Source organism: Labeo rohita, unplaced genomic scaffold (assembly GCF_022985175.1).
Source record: "Labeo rohita strain BAU-BD-2019 unplaced genomic scaffold, IGBB_LRoh.1.0 scaffold_115, whole genome shotgun sequence".
In the NCBI taxonomy this organism is placed as follows: Eukaryota; Metazoa; Chordata; class Actinopteri; order Cypriniformes; family Cyprinidae; genus Labeo; species Labeo rohita.
In genome coordinates this window covers 111,797-135,727 of record NW_026127285.1, presented here as the reverse complement: position 1 = coordinate 135,727, position 23,931 = coordinate 111,797, and the positions used below count along the sequence as shown (strand labels likewise).

The 23,931-nt window shown below is 40.7% G+C and overlaps 1 protein-coding gene and 1 pseudogene across 1 annotated transcript; one reads left to right on the top strand and one right to left on the bottom strand.

Moving 5' to 3' along the window:
• The first annotated feature begins 7,002 nt into the window (after positions 1-7,002).
• On the top strand, positions 7,003-12,705 carry LOC127157669 (guanylate-binding protein 2-like; annotated as a pseudogene).
• An 8,960-nt stretch (positions 12,706-21,665) lies between these two features.
• Positions 21,666-23,038, bottom strand: LOC127157667 (uncharacterized). The gene is made up of 2 exons (XM_051100922.1): positions 22,996-23,038; positions 21,666-22,916 (listed from the first exon to the last, which is right to left on the bottom strand). Exon 2 carries the CDS (start codon positions 22,598-22,600, stop codon positions 21,992-21,994), a length of 609 nt encoding a protein of 202 aa, XP_050956879.1. The 5' UTR covers positions 22,601-22,916; positions 22,996-23,038; the 3' UTR covers positions 21,666-21,991.
• Between the last annotated feature and the right edge of the window lie 893 nt (positions 23,039-23,931).

The window sequence follows — 23,931 nt, the reverse complement described above, 5'->3', positions numbered from 1 at the left end:
CAAATCCTTCTTCCATTTCTTATTGGAACAACCTTTTTGATGGCATTAAATGGCTGTATGTTTGGTCACTCCCTCAGAAATTTTTTCTAACAAATAAAGTTAAAGAAATATTCTATAAAATAATTCACAGATTTTATTTAGTCAAGCAGTTTTTGCAGAAATTCAAAAGTGACATCAATACGGCTTGTTCTTACTGTGAAATTTCTTCTGAATCTGTAGCTCATTTGTTTTAGGAGTGTCCTTTCGTTCAGTCCTTTCGGAATAATGTTAATGCTTTGATTGTCCAAAATGTTTTTTTTATGATTTTTCTTTGTTATAGACACATTCTTTTTGGGTTTTATGCTAAAGAGCAGAATTTATTTAATGTGAGTTTTTGTTGTTTATTGGAAAGTTTTATGTCCATAAATGTAAATATACTAAATGTAAGCCCCACTTTAACATCTTCATACAAGAACTGAAGTTGTATTTAAATAGTTTCAACATCTGTTAACAAGAAAGCTATAAAAACATCTAGAATTTGTGCCATGTTTAATATTCTTCCTTAATATACTTGTATTTCTATTTGTATGCCCTCCTCTCTTCTTCCTTTTTTTTTTTTTTTTTTGGACTTCAATTTCTTAAGAATTGTGTCTATTATATTACTCTTTCTGTTAATCTTTGATCTATAATTTGTTTATTATTGAAAGATTGCTTGTATCCTTTGTACATACTGTTTGTTTTGTTCGCACTGTATCTTTTGTTGTTCTTTATTGCAAATAAAAAAATAAAATAAAATTCTCTCTGCTTAGTCACTCTGGTGACTCACCCTTCCTTCTACTGTCCGGATTAACACATGGTTTCACCATGCTTTTCTTCTTTCACTTTCAGCAACTGCTTACTAGAAACAATGTGACTGCAGATAAAGTGTCTTCCCCAATAATTCATAAAAATATAAATGTATGATTGTATATCAGTAGTGCTGTTCACAATACAAAGGTCAAGAGTCCAATAATTCATAAAAATATAAATGTATGCCTGTATATCAGTAGTTCTGTTCACAATACAAAGGTCAAGAGTTCAGTGTCAGGAATTGTTTTTATTAATGAATGAAATGTGTTTGGATTAAAGTCAGTGTCCCTTTGGAAAAGTTAAATCATTAGCTAAATGAGTAAATGACTATTAAATTACAGCATGAAAGATTTAATGGAAATAACAAAACCTTCAACATATACTGTTTTACTCCTTGTGACTTACACACATGGACAGAGTTTGGATAGTGAAGTCTGTGAATCGACAGAAATGCTGCTCTGACACGCTGAACTAAATGATCCCCGCAGAAATAAACATTGTATGCTTATTTCAACTCATGATGACAGAACCTTTTGATGTGTTTAATGATTAAAAGAAGCTGAAAGAAGAGTTAAGGGTCTCTGTGTCTCATTCTCTGTCTGGTTTTTGTCTGTCTGCCAAAAAAAAAAAAAAATCTTCCTTAGTATTTTTGTCTTGTTTTCTATTATAAATATCGTCTCGGTTACGTATGGTAACCCTCGTTCCCTGATGGAGGGAACGGAGACGTTGTGTCGAGTAGTGTATGACACTAGGGGTCGCTCTTGGGAGCCCAAACACCTCTGACAGTATAGAAAACAGGCCAATGAAATTGGGTGTGCAGATTTTCACAGCTGGCCACGCCCCCGGCCATCCGGGTACAAGTAGGGCAGCCTGTGCATCTGCTCACTCGTTCTGATCTGAGGAGCCGAGCGTCTCAACTCACTCAGAGGCGGTCCAGAGTTGTGGCATGGGAGACACAACGTCTCCGTTCCCTCCATCAGGGAACAAGGGTTACCTATCTGTCGTACACTCTGAGTTGTGTCGAGTAGTGTACGACACTAGGGGTCCCCTGTCAAATCACGCCACAAGTCTGGCCACGTCACGAGTGACCGGGCGCAGATAGTAACCAGCCAGCGTGTTAACATAAGTGCGACTCACCTCTTCGTGACCTTCCAACGTCCAAGAACTGACCTGTTACAGCAGTGTCCTGCAGCCGGGCCTGCCTCAGTGGAGCGGCTGAGTGTCTTGGCGGACGTTGGGGAAGTGACTATTTCCCGAAGGAAAAAAGGCACTACGGAGCTCACAACCTGCCCAGAGGGGGGGTATAAAGTGAATATCATTAGATATGGGACCTGATGTGGGTCTCACGCTAGGGGAGACTACCAAATTCAGATCCTAGAGACAAACCTGCCTTTAGGGGAAACACCGCACCATAGAGAGTTATAGGTGGAGCGGGGGGGGCGTCTCACAGAGAGGGCACCGAATCACCCAGCTGAGGGCTCAACGGATCTTACTGTAGGCCCGAGGACCACAGACAGATCAAGAGGGGATGTGGTGTTACCAAGCGTGCCCCACCGATCTGCCTTCTACCAAGTTATGGCGGCTGTACACGGACCTTGATGTAGAAGCAGAAAGGTGCCTATTCAGGCCTCCTTGGAGGAGGGATAGCACAGATTTGATGCCGCAACTCCGTGGGTTCTACCCTTAGGAAGAACCTCTGCGCCAACCCCAGGGCATGCCACCGTCTGGCTCAGTCCTGTATAGGGTGCTTCCCACTGTGGGTGGAAGGTTTCTGGAGGCTTCCTGGTTGCATTTAGGGACCATAGAAAGAAGCTCCAGAAATCTGGGCGCAGGTGCCAGAATGTGCCCCTCCCCTGAGGAAGGAGGTTCCTTCTCAGGGGGGTGTGTCAGGAAGGCAACGATGGTAGGAGCACGAGCTCCGAGAACCAAGTTCCGTTGGGCCACACAGAGCTACCAAGAGAATCTGTTTCGAAACCTTCCCGACATTGCACCGTGTCTGTGCAATAAGGCTTACTGGGGAGTAAGCCGTACGGTCCGCTGAGTGTTAACGGACCTGAACCGAAGGAGTCCTTGGTCAGGCCGTATACTCTACTGCAATGAGTGGATTCCGGTGAGACAACAGAACTACCTGTGCCTGGCCGAATCGACTCTAAAACAGCCGGACCGTCTGAGGGTGGAGCCCCCCACTCACCTCGGGGCGAACCTGTCACCCGGACAGTGAGTGGCGCACCACAGCCTGAGTCTGTGCTGGCTCCAGGGCAAGAGATGGCGGGTGAGTTGTGATATGTGAAAGTAGCGTACACCATCCTAGTGTATGCCACAGTCACTGTGTTGTCAGCGCCGACCAACACATGCTTGCCATGACCGAGACCGAATCCCTTCAGGGCCCAAGCATTGTCAACAACTCCAGGCGATAGAATGCCCAAGCAGCCAAGGGTCCAACCGAACCCCGAAGCTGCATACCCGTTGCACATGGCACCCCAGCTTGACTTGGAAGCAACTGTTGCGACACAGTGCGTCTAGACACCTGTCCCAGGGGCAACCTGCCCGCAGAACTAGCGTGTCCCCAAAGGCTGAAGGTTTGCAACACAAAGTGTGACGTACACACGATGTGAGCTTAGTGCCGCGTCCATCTCGGGACTCGGTATGAAGTCAGTGCTACAGTGGTTCCATATGGATCAGGTCAGCAGCGTAACCGCGGCTGAAGGTGCCATATGGGGGCAGCCCCCCTGACCTCCGTAAAGGTGCGGGACGATAGGGTTAGGCTGCAGGGGGATCCTTGTACTGATGAGCCCGCCCTTGAAGACAGAGTCTTGGAGGGAACAAGGCATGACAGTACGCGTCCTTCAGGTCCAACGCCACCGACCAATCTTAAGCCCTGACCACACAAGAGCTATGTTAGCCCTATATCCAGGGCTAACATTTGAATGGGCGCCTGAAAGGGGCCCGATTCAAAAAACTCCCGTTTCAGATTGGCATGAGTCGACCACCCATCCTAGTACAATGAAGTAGGGGCTAAGAACCCCTTCCCTCATTTTGGCTGCCGGGGTAGGCTCTATCGCACCCTTCCCAGGGGGGCTGCGATTCCTGCTTAAGAACCACAGCATTCTCGCCTTTCTCTGAGTGGATTGTGAGAGAATGCCATAGACTTCAGCGGGTGCCTTGCAACCTGAGTTGCTTAGCCAAGTCAGTTAGTTCTTGAGAAGCTAAGGGAGGGATCGCACCCACGTAGGGACTTCGCTAGCAGTCTCAGTGAACTATACCCGACGTACCTGGAATGGGGATGTCGCTGAATAAAGCAAGGAGCATCGTGCTTGGAGAAGAAGCCCCAAGAACACGGTGTGTCTTTGCCAACACGCAGAAAACCAGGTAAGTGCCCAACCACCCTGGTCTGCAGACTCAGCATCTAGCATCTAGGGCGAACTTCCAATGCATGCAAGGAACCCAACAAGCGGCGGCGTATTGCGGGGAGTGCCCCTCAATCGCCCCCTCCGCCCTGTGAACCTCTGAAACCCCCTCGCTGGACCCCCATCGAGGATGGTGTAGGAGGAGAAGTTGGACTATCACGTCCCACCCGTTTTTCTTTTTTTTTTTTTTTTTTTTTTTTAAACGGACTTTCTGTGATACCATCAACCTCTCGTGCACCTTCGGGAAACAGGCACTGGAAACGAGCATACCGGTCGTTACCCAGATGTCTATTAACCAGCCCTTCCTTGACTGCCCGTTTCAGGCACGGCCGCCATATTAGCAGCTGCCTCCAACTGAGAATCAACGCCCCACAGAGGTTTGCTCAGCTGAAGCTTCAGCTTTAAACAGTTCACGCCCTTCTAGCGATGCTGCCGCTAACCTTTTCCGCCCATTTAGAAGCTCCGAATAAGAAAGTCAGCTGTACTGAGACAGACTAACAAACTCGTCCGAAAGCTCGACCGCGGGACGCGAGGAGCGAGAGGTTCGCGGGGTTTTCACCCGGCGAAACCATCCGTGCTTCCTAATACTCGCCACTGACGCCCCTAGCAACGGCCTCGTACCCGGAGATAGAAGGACCATAGCGGAAAGCAGTCAGGGTGAGCCGCGGCTTCATGAAAAAGCACACAGCTCGCGAGCAAAGCGCGCCCATGATCATGTTCTCGCCAGCAAAACATGAATCAACAACAAAAGCTGTAACAGCGTGAGCATAACTCCAGACTGAACACAACGGTCGTGTTGATCGTATGGGAAGGTAAGCCGCAACCAGGATGGCACGGAGGGAAAGATATGTTAATCAACACACAATCCCACCGCGCTAGCTCTTTCAGAGAAATACCTTTTTTAGAAGGAAGATTCCTCTTCAAGATCGCCGTCGACGCACGCAGGGGAACTCTCACAACACTTATCTGTGTATGAGAAGGGAGAGACCACTGCCTGTGCTGCAGATCCAACGACGAAAGAGGTGAATGTTTCCGCTTCTCACGCAGAGACACTGCATTCGGCTCTGAAAAACAGAACGAGTGAGCAGATGCACAGGCTGCCCTACTTGTACCCGGATGGCCGGGGCGTGGCCAGCTGTGAAAATCTGCACACCCAATTTCATTGGCCTGTTTTCTATACTGTCAGAGGTGTTTGGGCTCCCAAGAGCGACCCCTAGTGTCGTACACTACTCGACACAACTCGGAGTGTACGACAGATAGGGAACTAAAAATTCTTTAACAAGGATGTGTTTACTTGACAAGTAAGATAAGATAAGATATTATAAATAAAATAAGACAGTATGTCTTGTTTCCTGAAAAAATTATCCAAATTTTGTTAGGTTTTGCTTAAAACAAGATAAATTATCTGTCAATGGGGTAAGAAAAATAATCTTAATTCAAAGGCTAAACAAGATTATATTTCTTTCCCCACTGGGAGATATTTTGCTTGTTTTAAGCAGAAAACAAGATTTGGTTTGTCTTCTGTATTCACATATATTATTTATTCTTTCATATTGTGCTAATTTTACTTGCACTTATTTCTATCTATATTACGGTTTCATTTTGTGTTGTGTGTTGTGTTGTCTTCACAGCTTTAAAGTCCATCCCGGAATCTGCCCAAACGCACATTTTAGAGTAGAATTACTGGCTCTAGCATTATTTTTCAGAGAAACAGCTATGTAAACATAACATGTTTCATATATCTACAAACATATTATGTTATTTGGCTTAAAGGGGTCATCAGATGCCCATTTTCCACAAGTTGATATGATTATTTAGGGTCTTAATGAAAAGTCTCTAATATACTTTGATTAAAAATTCTCAATGGTTTTGTAAAACAACACCTTTTTTACCTTGCCAAAATCAGCTCAGCAGAAGTCATCTCATTCTAAGGGGTTGTTCCTTTAAATGCAAATGAGCTCTGCTCAACCCACCCCTCTCTTCTCTCTGTGGAAAGATATTGTTTACATTAGCCGCTAAACTTCCTAACTAGCACATTATAAGGAAAGGCGATCGCAAAGATTCATAAAAAAGTGTGCTGTAAGTGAAGCTGGACCATGAATGATTCGCGCGAACATAGACGGATATATGTAGATCGGGAGGTACATTCCCTGAGAAGAGTTAAAGCATACACTGTTTATTTCTGCAGGGATCATTTAGTTCAGCGTGTCAGAGCAGCATTTCTGTTGATTCACAGACTTCACTATCCAAACTCTGTCCATGTGTGTGTTTAAGACACGAGGAGTTAAACAGTGTATGTTGAAGGTTTTGTTATTTCCATCAAAGCTTTCATGCTGTAATTTAATAGTCATTTACTCATTTAGCTAATGATTTAACTTTTCCAAAGGGACACTGACTTTAATCCAAACACATTTCATGCATTAATAAAAACAATTCCTGACATTGAACTCTTGATCTTTGTCTTGTGAACAGCACCAAATAATCACATATGTGTGCTACAAAGAAGAAAACACTTTATCTGCAGTCACATGGTTTCTAGTATGCAGCTGCTAATTTTGAAAGTGAAACCATGTGTTAATCTGAACAGAAGGAGGAAATGTGAGTGACCAGAGCAAATAAGCAGAGAGAGAGAGTGAGAGAACAGAGACAATCCCCTGATTCACTCTGACCAATCAGCATTAAAGGGCTGAACATAAAGGTGTGTATAATATATGGTCAGATTTTCACGAGCTACTGTAAGGTAAGGAAAGGGACATTCACTCCATTTATACCAAATTAAAATATATAACACAGAAAATACATGTTTGTGATGTATTTTAAAAAGTAGATATATTATACAAGAGGATCGCAAGATGAGTCACGAGTCAGTTTCCCCTCTCGTAAATGATGTGAAGAGACAACTCGAATCTGGCAATGAGAAGCCAAAGAAAAGCATGGCTCAAGATGAAGGGTCTGCATCACTTTCAGGTAGGCTCATATTCGCAAAATGATTTGTAATAGTAGTAGAATGAAGTACCCGATTAACAGATGCAAAAATGTTAACGTTTTCTTTTCGACTTTATTATGCTTTTTTTATATTATTATGCTTTATTTATGCTTTTCGAGCCATGCCACAAAATTAGGTGCTTTTACATTTCTAAAAGATTAAACTTTTATTCACATAATAACACCAAGCCTTTATAGCCATGAATAATAAGTAAAAAAGTCATTTTAAAAGTCATTTTTCCTTCCCTTGAACTATTTTACAAAATTATTTTACACTATTTATTTCTTGAAATTATTTGAAAACTTCTCAGATGAAAAACATACGTCTGTGTCACGGTTGTCGTCGTTGTGTGCGTGGAATGAGCAGGAGAAGAGCGGAGATCCAAATAAGTGCAATTTATTAAATAATCCAAAGTGTACATACAAACAAACGCAGGGAAAACAGCAGGGAACCAGCAACCACGAAACATAAACGGAATGACAATGTAATCACGACAAGACACCAAGGGGACAACCAACCATTTATACACAGACAAACCAATCAAAACAAGACAGGTGCAAATGATTAGGACAATGACGTGACTAACAAGAACTGGAACAGGAACACCAAATATGGGCACACACTGGGAAAACACTAAAAAAACAGTCCAAACGGCACACAACGGTCTGACATTACCCCCCCTCTTATAAGGCGCGACTCGCGCCGCAACACATACACTGGGGTGGGAGGGTGGGTGCCCTGGAGGTCCGTGCCGGGCAGACACAGGGTACATAGGGGCGTACCTCCAGGGCAGATCAGGGAGCCATAGCAGACCACAGAGTTCATTTGGCCATGGTGGGCCGGGGAGTTCAGGAAGCCATGGCTGATTACGCAGTCCTTGTGGCCATGGCGGGTCGGGGAGTTCAGGAAGCCATGGCGATTACACAGTCCTTGCGGCCATGGCGGGTCAGGAAGTTCAGGGAGCCATGGCCGAGTAAACAGTCCTTGCGGCCAACTTCTGGAGATGCAGCTGCAACTTGACTTGACACAGTAGACGCAGCTGCAACTTGACATGACTCAGGGGATGTAGCCGCAGCTGCAACCTGACTTGATTCAGGAAACGCCGCTGCAACTTGACTTGGCTCAGGAAGCACGGCTGCCATGTGACCAGATTCAGGAACCACAGCTCTAACTTTACTTGATTCAGGAACGACTGCCTTGACTTTGCTTGATCCAGGAACTGCAGCTTTGGCTTGACTTGACTCTGAAGCTTCACTGGACTCAGAAGTTAGACTGGACGTCGACGCCGGACTGGACTCAGAAGACGCAGCTGCAGCTTGACTTGATTCAGGAAATGCAGATGCCACTATACTTGACACAGGAGACGCAGCTGCAACTTGACTTGATTCGGCGGCGTCCGGGAGCTGTCCGCGGGCGGCGGCGGTGTCCGGGAGCTGGCGTCCGGGAGCTGGCCGCGGGAGGCGGCCTCCGAGCGCTGGCAGCGGGTTCTGGGCTGAGGAAGCCGATGGAGCCTTGGATCAGAGGGGTTTGTTTGTGACGGGGCTGGCGAGCTGAACCATTGGCGCGGTATGTGGGGATTCCCGAGGTGTTATTGCCTGACACGATGCGGCGTGCCTCAGAGGGGGTTGGACGATTCGACATGTGGCATTCTTCAACCTCGAAATCAGATCCGTTTAAATAGAGAACCACATTAATCAGTTCGATCAGGGGATAATTACAAACAGGAAGATCGCAACGAATCATGTCTTCGTCCAACCCCATCTGAAACACGAAACCCAAAGCCACGTCGTGCCAGCTTAGCTGATTAGTTAGTTCGAGGAAATCCCCTACATACCGCTCCAAACTCCGGCCACCTTGTCGCAAACGTGTCAAGGCCTCCTCAGCGTTCATCTTGTCGGTCGGTGATTCTGTCACGGTTGTCGTCGTTGTGTGCATGGAATGAGCAGAAGAGCGGAGATCCAAATAAGTGCAATTTATTAAATAATCCAAAGTGTACATACAAACAAATGCAGGGAAAACAGCAGGGAACCAGCAACCACGAAACATAAACGGAATGACAATGTAATCACCGACAAGACACCAAGGGGACAACCAACCTTATATACACAGACAAACCAATCAAAACAAGACAGGTGCAAATGATTAGGACAATGACGTGACTAACAAGAACCGGAACAGGAACACCGAATATGGGCACACACTGGGAAAACACTAAAAAAACAGTCCAAACGGCACACAATGGTCTGACAGTCTGCAAGATGTCTGTTAAAGATCACTTGATCTGGAAAGCATCTGCTGTCTACAAACGTCTGGCAGATGCCTGTAAGATGTCAGTTTTACATACATTCTAAATTATAAACATCTTAAAGACATCTTAAAGACATCTAATAGACCTCTATTTGACATAGAAAACGTCCAGTAGATGTATTGCAGATGAGCAAACTACATCTTGCAGATGTAAATGCAGATGTCAAATAGACGTCTCCGACATGTACGTGTGCACATACAGTTTGTGACTAACTCAGTTTCTATAGGCTTTAAAATGTGTGTATCTGTTCTGTTGGGCCTCCAGTGACCATGGATAAACCAATGTGCTTCATTGACACGGACTCAGATGGGAAGCTGTGTGTGCAGCAGTCAGCACTGCAGATCCTGCAGCAGATCCAGCAGCCGGTGGTGGTGGTGGCTGTGGTGGGACTATACCGGACCGGGAAGTCCTACCTGATGAACCGTCTCGCTGGGAAACAAACAGGTTAGCGCTCATAGCAAACGTCATGCAGTTCAAGCGAATGACATTAAATGCACAAAAGTCATTGTCATTATCAGGGTTTGCGCTGGGCAGCACAATTGAGTCCAAGACGAAGGGCATCTGGATGTGGTGTGTGCCTCATCCCACTGAAGCAGGAACCACTCTAGTGCTGCTGGACACAGAGGGACTCGGAGACGTGGATAAGGTGATGTGACAAGAAACACAACTAGCATCACAAGCAGTTTCATGAGTCCAAGAATACTGTCACCTTCAATGCAGAGATAACCATATTTATATTAAAAACTGCAGTGTAATGAGCGTTCCTCTGTGCAGTTTCATAGCTGAAAGACAAAATTAAGGTGCTTCTATATCTGAAATTTACCTGAAATTCAAGGATTTAAAATGTGTTGCTCAGTGACAGCAAAACTCCTGTCTGTCTTCAGATTGTGCAGATTGCCAAACCACAGAGTACAAGCGTTTCATGAAGGCTACAAATGCACAAACAATTAAAATGGGTAAATTAATGAAGATGGAGCGTAGCAGCTTCTGAATAAAAGTCCTGCTTAGAACACTTACTGGCCAAATGGAAAAGTTACCGGGTGATGCTTATATTTAAAAAAAAAACGTTCTTCATCAGACCCAAAGCATGACACCAACATCTTCTGTCTGGCTGTGTTACTCAGCAGTACTCTGGTCTACAACAGTCGGGGGACGATTGATAACAAGGCCATAATGGATCTACAGTATCCTTCTAACCATTTATAGACACATAAATAGAATGTTCAAACAAATTATTAATTAAAAACCGCCGGACTGCATAAATAGAAACAACAAAACATTTCAGTATTCATCCAAACACCATCCTAAGTTGTAAAAACAACTTGTAAGTTGCCATAAATTACACATTTTCAAATCAACTTGATGCAAATGAAGAACACAAAAGTATATGCCGCTATGCATCCTCATATATCGCAAAACTCAACTATAAACACATTATTTAGCTTTTAGGAGGAACTGAATTCTAAACTCCTACAAAAGCAATTGCAAACTTAGATTGAACAGTTCAATTATCTGAACGTTTCATCTTATACTTAATTATTCTTTTTAAATACATAGAATATTTAGAACTTAATTAAAATGCATTTATTATTGATTTTGGATTCACATCTTTTACAACACCTTTTATAAAAAATAAAGCATTACAATTTTGCCATTTAAACATCACTTTACTGTTTTTGTTATTATTTCATAATTTAAATGATTTCGAAGAAACATGCTTTGCTTGGTCTCGTAAAATGAAACGGTATGCTGCAAATGGCCCATTCATGTTTCTTTGTCACTCTGCAAACATGACACACATTTGCCCTGTGTGAACAGCTCTGTTTTTAAAATAATTATAAAAAACTCTTTGGGTAATGAACCCCATTATTTTACTCCAGAACTGCAGTGTTGATATTCTAAATTGGAATTATACAAATACAAGTGTAAATTTAGTCACAGTGTTGCTTAGTACCTCATAGAATGACATTTGTTTTGACTGTGCGTCATGAGTTGTTGTCTTTTTGTGTTCATGCCTGAACAAGTGGTCAGATATGTGACTGAACTAACAGAGTGCATCAAGGTCAAATCATCAGATGAGGATGCTGATGATTCAAGCAATTTTGTGAAGTTCTTCCCTACTTTCATCTGGGCTGTGAGGGACTTCACACTGGAGCTAAAGATTGATGGCAAAGATGTAACAGAGGATGAGTACCTAGATTTTGCTCTGAAGCTGAAACATGGTAATTTAAAAATACTGCAAAAGACTATTATTCAGAATCGTCCCAGTTACTATCACAATTTGTTCTTGTGAATAGTTTTCCAGACTCAGTGTCTTGTCAACAGATCTTTTGTATTATTTAAAAATTCAGAATTTTAGGTAATATTTATAGTTTATTGTGCTGAATTGTTTGGTATTCAAGGTTACTATTTCCTGTCTCAGCATTTTATGTCCAGTAGCTCAATCAGCTACACTCCTAGAATAGACATGCTCTTCTCCAGAATTGAGAGCAGCTACAGAATGTGCTCATCTTTTCTAGGCACTTCAAGACATGTGATGTAGTACAACTTTCCCAGGGAGTGCATCCAAAAATTCTTCCCTTCCAGGAAGTGCTTCACTTTCCCCTTTCCAACAGCCCCAGAAAAGATGTCTTGCCTGGAGAGCTTGTCTGCTGCCATTTCCTCTGAGTTCCTGAAGGTCACAGATCATTTCTGCCAGTTTGTCTTTAATTACAGCAGTGTGAAAAGGCTGAAAGATGGATACACAGTCACTGGAAGAGGTGAGTCGAAAGAAAATGTGTATGTTCATACAGAATACCATGTGCTTATCAATGCCATTTTATCTCTGTGTTGGAGTTCTTTCTTTTACTGAAGTTCTGGGTCATCTGGCAAATACGTATGTGGACACCATCTCCAGTGGTTCTGTGCCATGTCTGGAGAACGCTGTGATTGCTATGGCAGTGATTGAGAATGAGGCTTCAGTGAAGGTGGGTCTTCAGGTTTACCAAAGTGGAATGGAGAAGCTGAAGGAATCCTTCCCTCGGGAACTGAAGGATGTGTCCTCAAAACACCAACACCTCAGCAGCACAGCAACACAAGCCTTCATGAAGCGTTCCTTCAGGGACACTGATGGGAAGTACCTGAAATCTCTTGAGGTAGGCAGTGTCAGTTCATTTTGGATGATGGTGAACGGTTGACTCAGTAACACTGGGCAACCAGCTGAAATATTTTTTGTTCTGAACAAATCAGTAATCAGTGCAATTATTTTAGTGCCCTCTCATTTGGCACAATGGTATACAGAGATGTTACAGATAGCTGAAATGTTCTCTGATTCATTATAAAATAAAGAGCAACTCAGGTTATGCATGTAACCATGGTTTCCTGAGAAGGGGAACAAGACACTGCATCCCTTTAGAAAATTGCTATGGGAATGGCTAGAGCAACAGTTTACAATGTCACTACTGGTGCAAAAGTGAGTATAAAAAGGCACCTGTAGATCCTAATAACTTGGAACTGCTCTCTATGCAGAGCTCAGAGACAGGAGGGATCTGTAGTGAGAGGAGGATTAGCAATGCTCTATTTTAAAGCAGTAATGAAGGAAGCTCACCTGGAGCCTAGTTCCTTGATTTACTAGTCAGGAGGAGATTAGGGAGTGGAGGCCTCAGAAGGACGACTCTTTACAGTGAGAGAAGGTCTAGCAACGCTCCAAATAAGACATACTAATGAGGCTCAAATAAAGGGCCTCATCATAACTCCCTGAACCGAGAGGAGGACTAACTACATCCCACACTCAGGACAGCCTAGCAAGGCTGATATTGCTATCCAGACAGAGCATCTTGTGAGTGGAGGTAGTAGCAAAAGAGTCTCAAAAAAAGCCTAGCAACTTGGCATAATTCTTAACAGAGAAGAGGCCTCGGCATGGCAATTCTCTAAAGTGAGAGGAAGCATGCGGTATATAGATCTTAAAGGTCATGAAGTGTGCCTTCACCTTCTTAACCCTTATCCGGTCTTCATTTTGGGATGTACACTCATGGTCTTTGGGGTCTCTAAAGACCCCACGCAACAAAATAAAAAAATGATCACTTTTACCAGTAGATGACTGCAGAGCTCCACTATTTACTATTTGCTATTTGACCAACTGAAAGATATCTTTGTACAAGTTTTTTTCAGTTGGATTGATATGTACATATTATGAAATCACAATTATAACAATAAAAATTACTTTTTGTCAAAGTTTAATATTTTCTGTACTGAAAAAAATCGGTTTGTCAATAATGTTACTTTATGATTAGAATAAAGTAACATTATTATAACATTAATTATTCATCTCTGGCATACTTGTGTTACGGTTGTGCTGGTGCTGGATGGAAGACAGGATACAACGTACGACACAAATCTTATTTTAATTACTTCCAAGAGGAACAGGCAGGAACACAGAGCGATATCCACACACACTGAAGACACTAATCAACAATAAAGACCGACAGAGAACTCAGGATACAAACAGGCTTATAAAGGGAAACTAATAATTGCAGACAGGTGAAGGGGATGACGCTAACGAGGGTTAAACCAAAGCAGACAGATCGACGGGGGGAGACAATGGGAGAAACCAAAACAGAATACAGACTGTGACAACTTGATTCTGTCTGTACAGTCGCACCATCCAGTGGTTTGTGATCCTCTGATAACAACCGGTAAAACTGCCATAATAAACCTCTCATCTGGGTATCTGCAGGTGCTTCTTTCATGTTTCTCATTTCACGCCACAGAACAGGTTTCTAAAACTAGTTTAACAAACCAGTATGGCCGAACAGTATGCTTTTAAACATGTGAATTGACTGGGCAGAGGGCAGTATGTTTGGGAGGGTGAGAGAGAGCTCCAACATACATGGCATTGTAAATCCTTAGACAAACCCATATATCTAGAATCTATGATTGAAGTTAAACAAATAAAAGATAAAATGATGTGTTTAGGAATCATTAATAGTGAACAAAAGGGATACTTGATGGGGAGAGGCTCCCCCAGACCCCGTCATTTCTATTTACTCCCTAAAATACACAAAAACCAGAGGCCTAGTGTAAACCCTTTGAAATGAAGAGTGAAACTTATTTCATAGCTGAATTTATTGAGCATTATATAAATCCCTTTTCCCAAGGCTTTACCTTACAGACACATACGACTTCATTAAAGGAGAAGTCCACTTCCAAAAAAAAGATTTACATATAATGTACTCACCGCGTTATCATCCAAGATGTTCATGTCTTTCTTTCTTCAGTCGTAAAGAAATTATGTTTTTTGAGGAAAACATTTCAGTATTTTTCTCCATATAATGGTCTGATATGCTTCCCCCGATTTTGAACTTCCAAAATGCAGTTTAATTGCGGCTTCAAGCGATCCCAAATGCGGTTGTAAACGATCCCAGCCAAGGAAGAAGGGGCTTATCTAGCGAAACGATCGGTTATTTTCATTAAAAGAATACTATTTAAATACTTTTAAAACGCTCATCTTGTCTTACTCTCATTGAACTCAAGACAGTTAGTGTATGTGGAAAAACTCCAATTGTATTTTCTCCCTCAAAAATCATTTCAAAATTATCCTACGTTACTGCAGAAGTATCGACACAAAAAAGTGAACATGCAAAGAAGATCAAACACCCTTAACAAAACATTTTACAGCGATATAGGATGATTTTGAAGTTGAGGGAGAACAAGACATGGGAGTTTGAACCGTCATGAACCGGAACAAAAACAGTTCAGGCAGAGTAAACCAAGATTAGCGTTTGACATTAAAAAGTATCAGTCCATTATATGGAGAAAAATGCTGAAATGCTTTCCTCAAAAACATATTTTCTTTACAACTGAAGAAAGAAAGACATGAACATCTTGGATGACAATGGGGTGAGTAAATTTTTTTAGAGGTCATCTCCTATAAAGATGCCAGATTTCAGCAATTTGCAAAAACTGAACATCATCCCATTTGTCTGTATGTAATAAAGACATCACATAAATGACATAAATGATCAAATTAGCAGTTTCAAAAGTGATTTCTGTAATTTTTCACATTTTTCACAATGATATTTATGGTGTTCATTCTCCTGTGGTCCATGAGAATCAGCTGTTACGGTCAATGCTGCTTCAGTGAATATAATATATATATATATATATATATATATATATATCGACTGACAAATTTAACTGGAATGTGAAAAGTGTGTTAAGATTTTACACATGGCCAAAAGTGATTATAGTGAAAGATAAGTTGTTTTCACACTGTGATATAGCATGTTAATTAATAAATAAAGAGTAAAAATATAGAAAACAAAGAAACAGTCAGTCTCAAATAGTGAACACAGCACCTGTACAGTCAAACAGGTGAAACACAAACACTGTAAATTTACCAAGTGGTCAGGTGGCACATATGCACTTATTTTTGTAGCCACTGTAAGGGAGAAATAATGAATAAAGTAGCTGTTGCTGAGCAGGAATACAACAGCATAGCAGATCAGCTCAGTTATGATGGTTGCAAATCCCAGCAGTGCTGGTGTGTTCATTGTACGGCAGTAAAGTTTCTTGATTATTACACCGGAACGATAGTTCCTAGCCATATCGACCTAGAAAATCACAACTTTTTATTTTTCGTCAGTCTTAGTACACGATGCAACTACAGAAGAGTCATGTTTTAAATAGGAAAAATATTGAAACTCTTTGGTCATTTTTGAGCGAGATACTAAGGGTGTACTCACACTAGGCAGTTTGAACCGTGCCTGAGTGCGTTTGACCACCAAAGCGTGGTTCATTTGACTAGTGTGAGTGCTCCGAACTGTGCCCGGGCGCGGTTCGTTTAGCCGTCCCTGGCCCGCTTGGAAGAGGTGTGCCAGAGCACGGTTCAGTTGGACTCGGGCGCGGTTCGCATGTAGTGTGAGCGCTAACCGTGCTGGAGCACGGAACAGGACGCGTGACATCACGTTTTTTTCCGATGTACGGGAACTGTAGTCGGTAATCAAAGCTGCAAAGTCCTTGCTGCACTTCAGCTGGTACCTTGCAAACCTCCTCATACGAGCAGCATGACTGGGTGAAAATTTTTGTGCCAAAAAAGCGATAAACCTATTTAGCAACAGGCTGTGAGAGGGCTGTGGACAACCGCGGACCAAACGACTCAAAATTACTATTCACAAAGTAACCAGAGCGATGGACTCCACTGTGTTCAGCGAGAGCGCCGCTCTTCCTGTTTATCCTGAAACCGTCGTACCATAATGACGTAAGCGTGCTCCGGCACGGATGCTAAAACCCTATGTGAGTGCAGGCCAGAGGGGGAGTGGGCAGGGGGGACAATCGTACTCGGGCCCGGTTCACAGCAACCATGCCTAGTGTGAGTACACCCTAACAGTCTAATCAGATTCAATGATCTATACTAAGCTATGCTAAAAGTGCTACCGCCAGACCCGGAGATCGGCTGAATGGATTCGAAAATGGTAAAACTCAACTGTTGAACTCTAGGGGAGTTGGACAATGAGCCTATTTTCAAAAAAATTGGAGTGTTCCTTTATGTCTTTGACGTAAACCGCATTTTATTCTTTGTATTGCAAAAATTACAGTTGTTTCATGTGAAATATTCACTCCTGTACATCATTTGTGAAATCATCAGTCGATCTCAACGATTGTCGGTGGACAGACTGTAAAGAGCGGAGATGCATGCTATCACAACAGATGGCAGTAATGGACAAATGTAGTTTGTGATCTAGTCAGAAGAAGACATTTGCCGCCTCAATGCATTGAAAGGCTCGTGACTTGTCAGAACTCAAAACGGAATATAGCTTTGGTCGTGCTACACCGCTACTTGTTGGGAAAAGTAGTTAGCTACTGAGAAAGCTACACTATTTTAAAAGTAGCTTAGCTACTGTCATGCTACTGAAAAATGTTACGTTATGTTAAGTTACATTAGTAGTGTCGGTACTTGTAGCTGGCTACTCCCCAACATTGACCTTACGGCTCTGACGTGGCCACCGGAGTTAATCACAGCCATTCTAGTCAATGCTTTTGTTTATAACAGCCATGTCGGGACGTGTCTCTGAAGTTTCTTTAATTAATCTGTAAAAATAGTATCCCCTTTTTAAAATCGAGCCATTCTCATGCCTCACACCAACAGAGGCCACTCCCACCATAGTTGATTGACTTGAGGATCCTAACTCAGACCCCCCCAAATCAGTTTTATCAACAGTCCGACCTCCATTGTTTGAATGCCGGAGCAGGGATGCAAGTTAGACAAGAATATCTCAGTTTTTAGCGTTTGTACTGTTGTGTTGCTGGATGCAATAATGAATATAGTGGTCGTCATTTACTCCTGACATATGAGCCACTGAAGATGCAGTAGATTACGTTTGTTTGTGAATGGAATGCGTCTCCAGACCTACATATATCCGTCTATGTTCGCGCGAATCATTCATGATCCAGCTTCACTTACAGCAGAAGTGAGTATAAGTTTTTTTTTTTAATCTTTCCAATCGCCTTTCCTAATAACGTTTAGTTAGCAAGTTTAGTGGGTAAATCCGGCTAAAGTAAACAGGCTCGTCACTTCACAGAGAGAAGAGAGGGGCGGGGCAAGCAGAGCTCATTAACATTTAACCTCAACCAGAAGAGGATGAATTTTGCAGAGCTGATTTTGGTCAACACCCTAATTTTACACTACCATTGAGAATTTTTAACCAAAGCATGTTATAGACTTTTCATTAAGACCCTAAAGAATCATATCAACTTGTGGAAAATGGGCATCCGATGATCCCTTTAAAATATGGGTCTATTTTCACATTGTTCTAATCAAAATCAGCATGGGCTTACTGAAAGTGCACATTCATTCTCTGCCAATAGGTGTCACTTTTGGAACAAGAGCCTTTTGAAGTTTAATCTTCACATTAAGCCACATCATGATTCTTATCTTTCTGTCCCCAAATTTAAGACTGAAATTATAATAAAGATAATTAAAATGATAATAAAGACATTTATTGTACAATGAATTAAATTCTTTTTAAGGACCTGTGGAAATTCTGAAATTTCAACCCAGTATCTAGTGGTAGTGACTGTGTTACAGGCCATTACTGATATCAACCCACATTTGGCAGATTGGCGGGTGTTAATGTCAAGCCCTTTAAAAAAGGGGTTAGTTGTTGCATCAAACCTGACTGCCACTGTTGGTGGCTCAGTCAGCACACCAACTTCTACTCCTGAGGAGCAGCCAGCACAGAGTTTTGTGGTGTTTTCTGTGGTTGTTTCGCGTGTGTTCCCTAGTTCCCTAGTTCCCAGTGTTTAGCTTTCTCACCTGGCCTTCTCGCCGCCTGCCTTTTGGACTTCTCGCTCATTTCACGGATTATCCCTTTGCCTCACCCTTCGGATTATGTTCGCCGCTGATCGACCCACGCCTGCTTCACGGGCCATTCTTGTGTCTTGTGTTACATTTACAAGTATTTACAGTCAGCAGCCAAACCTCATTAAGAAGACACCAACATCCAGAAAACATATACATTAATCTATCTTTATATCTGTCTACTAATCTGTTCATACCTATCTTCATAAAGATTTTTCTTTATATCAGGTAAAAATAAAGTGTACTTGAATGCACAAAAAAAAACTTAAATACAAGCACATTTACATTTGTAGTACATTATTATTTTGTGTAAAAAAATTGTAAAGGTTATGCACTAATTAGATGTATACTTCTACTTCAATGTAATTGCAAATGTACACCAAATACCACTGATATTTAAATCACTTTTTAGCACATTGAAGTAAAATACACTACTGCAAAATATATAGAGGACTTTTATTTAGTGTATTTCTCAAAAGTGTGCTTTGAATGATTTAAAAATGTATTTATTAAAATATATTAGTAATGTAATAGCTAAAAGTACATTTTCCCAACTGTGCTACTTAAGTACACATAATATGTGACCCTGGACCACAAAACTAGTCCTAAGTCGCTGGGGTATATTTGTAGCAATAGCCAAAAATACATTGTATGGGTCAAAATTATTGATTTTTCTTTTATGGCAAAAATCATTAGGAAATTAAGTAAAGATCATGTTCCATGAAGATATATGGTAACACTTTATAATAACGTTCAGTTGTAAGTCTTTTATAAGCAGTTAGTTAATTATGAAATAATAATTTACAAAACATTTATAAAAGATTACTAAGTGATATGCTAACAATTTGTGTATGTTTTGTTAATTCATTTACAAGTAATTTACAAGTAATTATTTAATAATTAACTAATCATTTACAAAACATGACTATGCATTCATAAATGATTAATAAGTGATATGTTAGTATTTTTATCTATGCTTTGTAGCATTGTTATAAATCATTTACAAGTGATTAGATAATGATGAACTAATAATTTACAAAACATAACTATACTTTCACAAATGATTAAGTAATATGATAACGATTTACAAATCTGTCATAAGTTATCTTTAAAAAATTAGCATATGAAGTAATCAAACAGATCCTTGGTCAATGGTTAATAAGTTACTAGTTAATATATTATAAATCAATAATAAAATATTGAAATGTCATTCATTGAAATGTTTACCCTCCATTGAAGATCACATCATGAATAAATCATTTACAAATCTTTCTGCATCCCCTAATCTAGTGTAAACAATTCATCAGTTGTACATGTTTTACTCATCATTTGTAGATCTTTCCCCCCAGTGTGTATACACACACAATCTGTTACTTTTGTAAAGTTTGTAAGTTTGTAAAACATTTACAACTGATGAGTAGTTACACTTTAGATTAGGGGATGCAGAAGGATTGGTAAATGATTTATTTATGTGTTTACACAACAGGTTTTGAATATTTGTTGTGTGTACTGCAATGTAAGGGCTGACTGGTGAGGGTAAAGATGGTAAACACATGGAGTATTTTAGCGCTGTGGGCCTGATGTGATCTTCAGTGGAGGGTAAAACTGGTTCACATTATCACTAGATCCCACACACTCCACACAGAACACAAGTCTGTGCTGATGAGAGAAAGGGTTTACACAGTTATTCATTTGACAGCAAATAATTTATCATTATTTAAAACAGAAATTTGTTTTAGAATAATTGCATTTGTGCTTTTCAACATATCACTTATTAATCATTTATAAACACATAGTCATGTTTTGTAAATTATTAGTTCATCATTAATTAATGACTTGTAAATTAACTTGTGAATTACTTGTAAATTAATTAACAAAACATACACAAAGTGTTAGCATATCACTTATTAATCATTTGTCAATGTTTTGTAAATGATTATTTCATCATTAACTAATAACTTAAAAATGACTTACAACTAAACGTTATTATACAGTGTTACCTTTTTGATTAGTAATATACATTGTTGCACCCTCAGATTCCAGATTTTAAAATAGTTGTATCTCGACCAAATATTGTCCTATCATAGCAAACCATACATCAATGGAAAAGCTTATTTATTCAGCATTCAGATTGCTGAAAAATTGACCCTTATGACTGGTTTTGTGGTCCAGGGTCACATATAAATATACTAATTAGTACTAACATTATACTGATTTTAAGTGTAGACAGATGAAGTAACAGAATTGTTTTATAATTCCATTGCTTAAACGTGTACTACCATTGCTTTACATAACATTTTAGTGGATTTTTATATGTACTATCGTTAAGTTCTATTTGGATTTTCATGAAAAATACGGTAGAAAATTATTACTTAAAATGATCAAATCCTATAGGTTATTCTGCTTAGGCTAATATAAAAGCACTAACAGCACATGATTGGATTACTCATTCATAAAAAGTAGACTAAGCCAAAATAAGCATGTTACATACAAATGTTTTGCTTTTGTAGTACAAAATTACAATCTTGAATTCATTTATTTTATTCATTTCTTGAGCCCTACTTCAAGCAGATACAGAAGAGTAAAAAGATAGAACAAAGTAAGAGAAGCCTAAGCTCATCTTAATGTTGAGAGCTTAAGAAATAAGGAGGCCACATGCCAGTTCATACATTTACTTTCCAGAGTGTTTATTCAACGAACATCACCACCCCTACACTTTATTAAAGAAATAATTAGCATTCACAACCAAGGTTAATACAGAATATATGTAAATAACAGTTCATAAGGAAATGCATAACACTAGAACACTCTGCTCCACACCATGAGTTGATAACCAAACGAAATCACCAAATGAGCAGAGAATTCAAGGTGCTTTCATACCCAGACACATTTATAAGATTGTTTACACATTTTTACTGTTGCTTCATTTTAGGTCTCATTTTTTATTTTGGTTACATTTACATTTATTTATTTATACATTATTTATATACAGCAAGCGATCATAAAGAGGCAACAATGTTTGTTCACCCAAAATTCAATAAGACGTGCAAAATAAACAATTCAAGCCCCAGTTCATGCAGCTTATTTGGAGCAAAACTGTTTAAAGACATTTGAAAAACAAGTTATCATTGTTGGCCTGACAAGGAAGTGCTGCTTTGCAACATTTTGTTAAACTCTTGGTTAATAGTGTTTCTTAAGCATTTAATATTATCGAGAGTCTTCTGAAATACAGCAGCTTTTTGTCTCACTTGATGAATAAATTTCAAAGTGTCTGATTTGATATTTTCTTGGTTTCTGTTGTCTGCTGATTGGTTGATTTCCGAGAGCTCTGTTGCATGTTGAACAACAGAAACAACATCAAAAACAACAAATACACCTGAAAGTATGCCAGTGGCTGCTCCTGCTGCACGGGCAACATTGGCAGCTTGTGCAGCCACATAGGCAGCTTTTGCAGCATCTACACGTGCAGAGGCAACATTGGCAGCCTGCACAAACACTAACATATCTTTAACCGCCGTTACAGACACTTTGCCAATTTCATTTTTTAGTTCTGATATGTCTGTAGCACCTCTTGCTGTTGTCACACCTTCCTGCTTCATTGTCTCCTCCAGCTGTCCAGTCTCTTCTATGTTGTCATTAATTTTAATCAGTTGTTCAATGATTGACTTGACTGTGTTTTGGACATCACTAATGATCTTCTCAATAGTCTCACGCAGGTTTTTCTGCTTGACCATGTTAGTGATGGTACATGTTGCACCTGTTGCTCCTCCAACTATTCCAACAGCAGCACCAGCACCAGTAAGAGCTAAAGAAGCACCAAATGTGAACGGAGCCAAACACAGACCCGCTATGGATGTGATTCCTCCTGCTGCTCCCAGTGCTGCTCCTGCCAAACTGCCCTCTGTAGTTTTCTTGTGTATGGATTCGAGTTCATCTGTGATGTTTTGCAGTTTCTTTATTTGACCAGTAAGAGTTGGATGATTTTTCTCAAAGTCTGAGTTCAGTTCCTTAATTAGATTTTTCAGTTCATCATTAAAAGCTTTAAATTTCCTGAAACATCAGATCTTTTGTCAAAATTATTCTGAAGTGTGTTTTCACTTTTGACAGTCATTTTTGAAGGAATGCTTACCGTTGAAAATTCTCCACTTGATTTCCATCACCTGCATTTGATATTAAACATTACCAAAGATTATATATATATTTAAATAATAGTTTATATAAATAACTTTGGTACAATACAGGTGTAGTAATATGCATTGATTCATTCTTAGCTAATGCACAGATGATCCTGAGTTAATGTATGATAAATGAAGTACTAATCACATTCACTGATTACTACATCAGCAATTAATAAGCTTCGGATATGAAGGACCAATGGATTTGCAATGCTCTCTCTCTCTCTCTCTCTCTCTCTCTCTCTGCGCATGCGTGAGCGTCTGTGGAGCGAGTGTGGGCTGAGCGTGTGGTGAGTGTGAGTGGTGTTTGGCCGCTGTGGCTAAACAATTGCTTTCTCTTCTTTCTTTTCTATCTTTTTTTTGGTTTTGGTTTTTGATATCAGTGGTGTCTTGAGTGGTGAAAGAGGGTTTATCTGAGGGTTTTCAGGCGTCGGCAACCAGTGTATCACTGGGAAGCATGGCAGCCCAAAACACAAACACCAGTTTGGACTCCCTTACACGGCGTCACGGAGTGAAAGTGGTGTCCGTTGTAAATGTGGAGGAATGCATCCTGGCTGTTGGAGATGTTGTTGGCCATGAACGTGTTTTAGCGGCATCTAGAATGAATAGCGCTATTGTTTTGTTTTTGAGTTCTGTTGAGAAAGCAAATGAAGTAGTGGAGAAGGGAGTGATAATTAGTGGGTTATTTACCCCGGTGCTTCCCCTTTCTACCCCCGCTAAGAAAGTCATGCTGTCTAATGTTCCACTGTTCATTAAGGACGAAATGTTAATCAAAGAATTGTCACGGTTTGGAAAGATAGTCAGTCCTATGAAAAAAATCGCTCTTGGGAGCAAGTCAGATTTGATTAAGCATGTAGTATCTTTCAGAAGATTCATTTATATGATCCTGA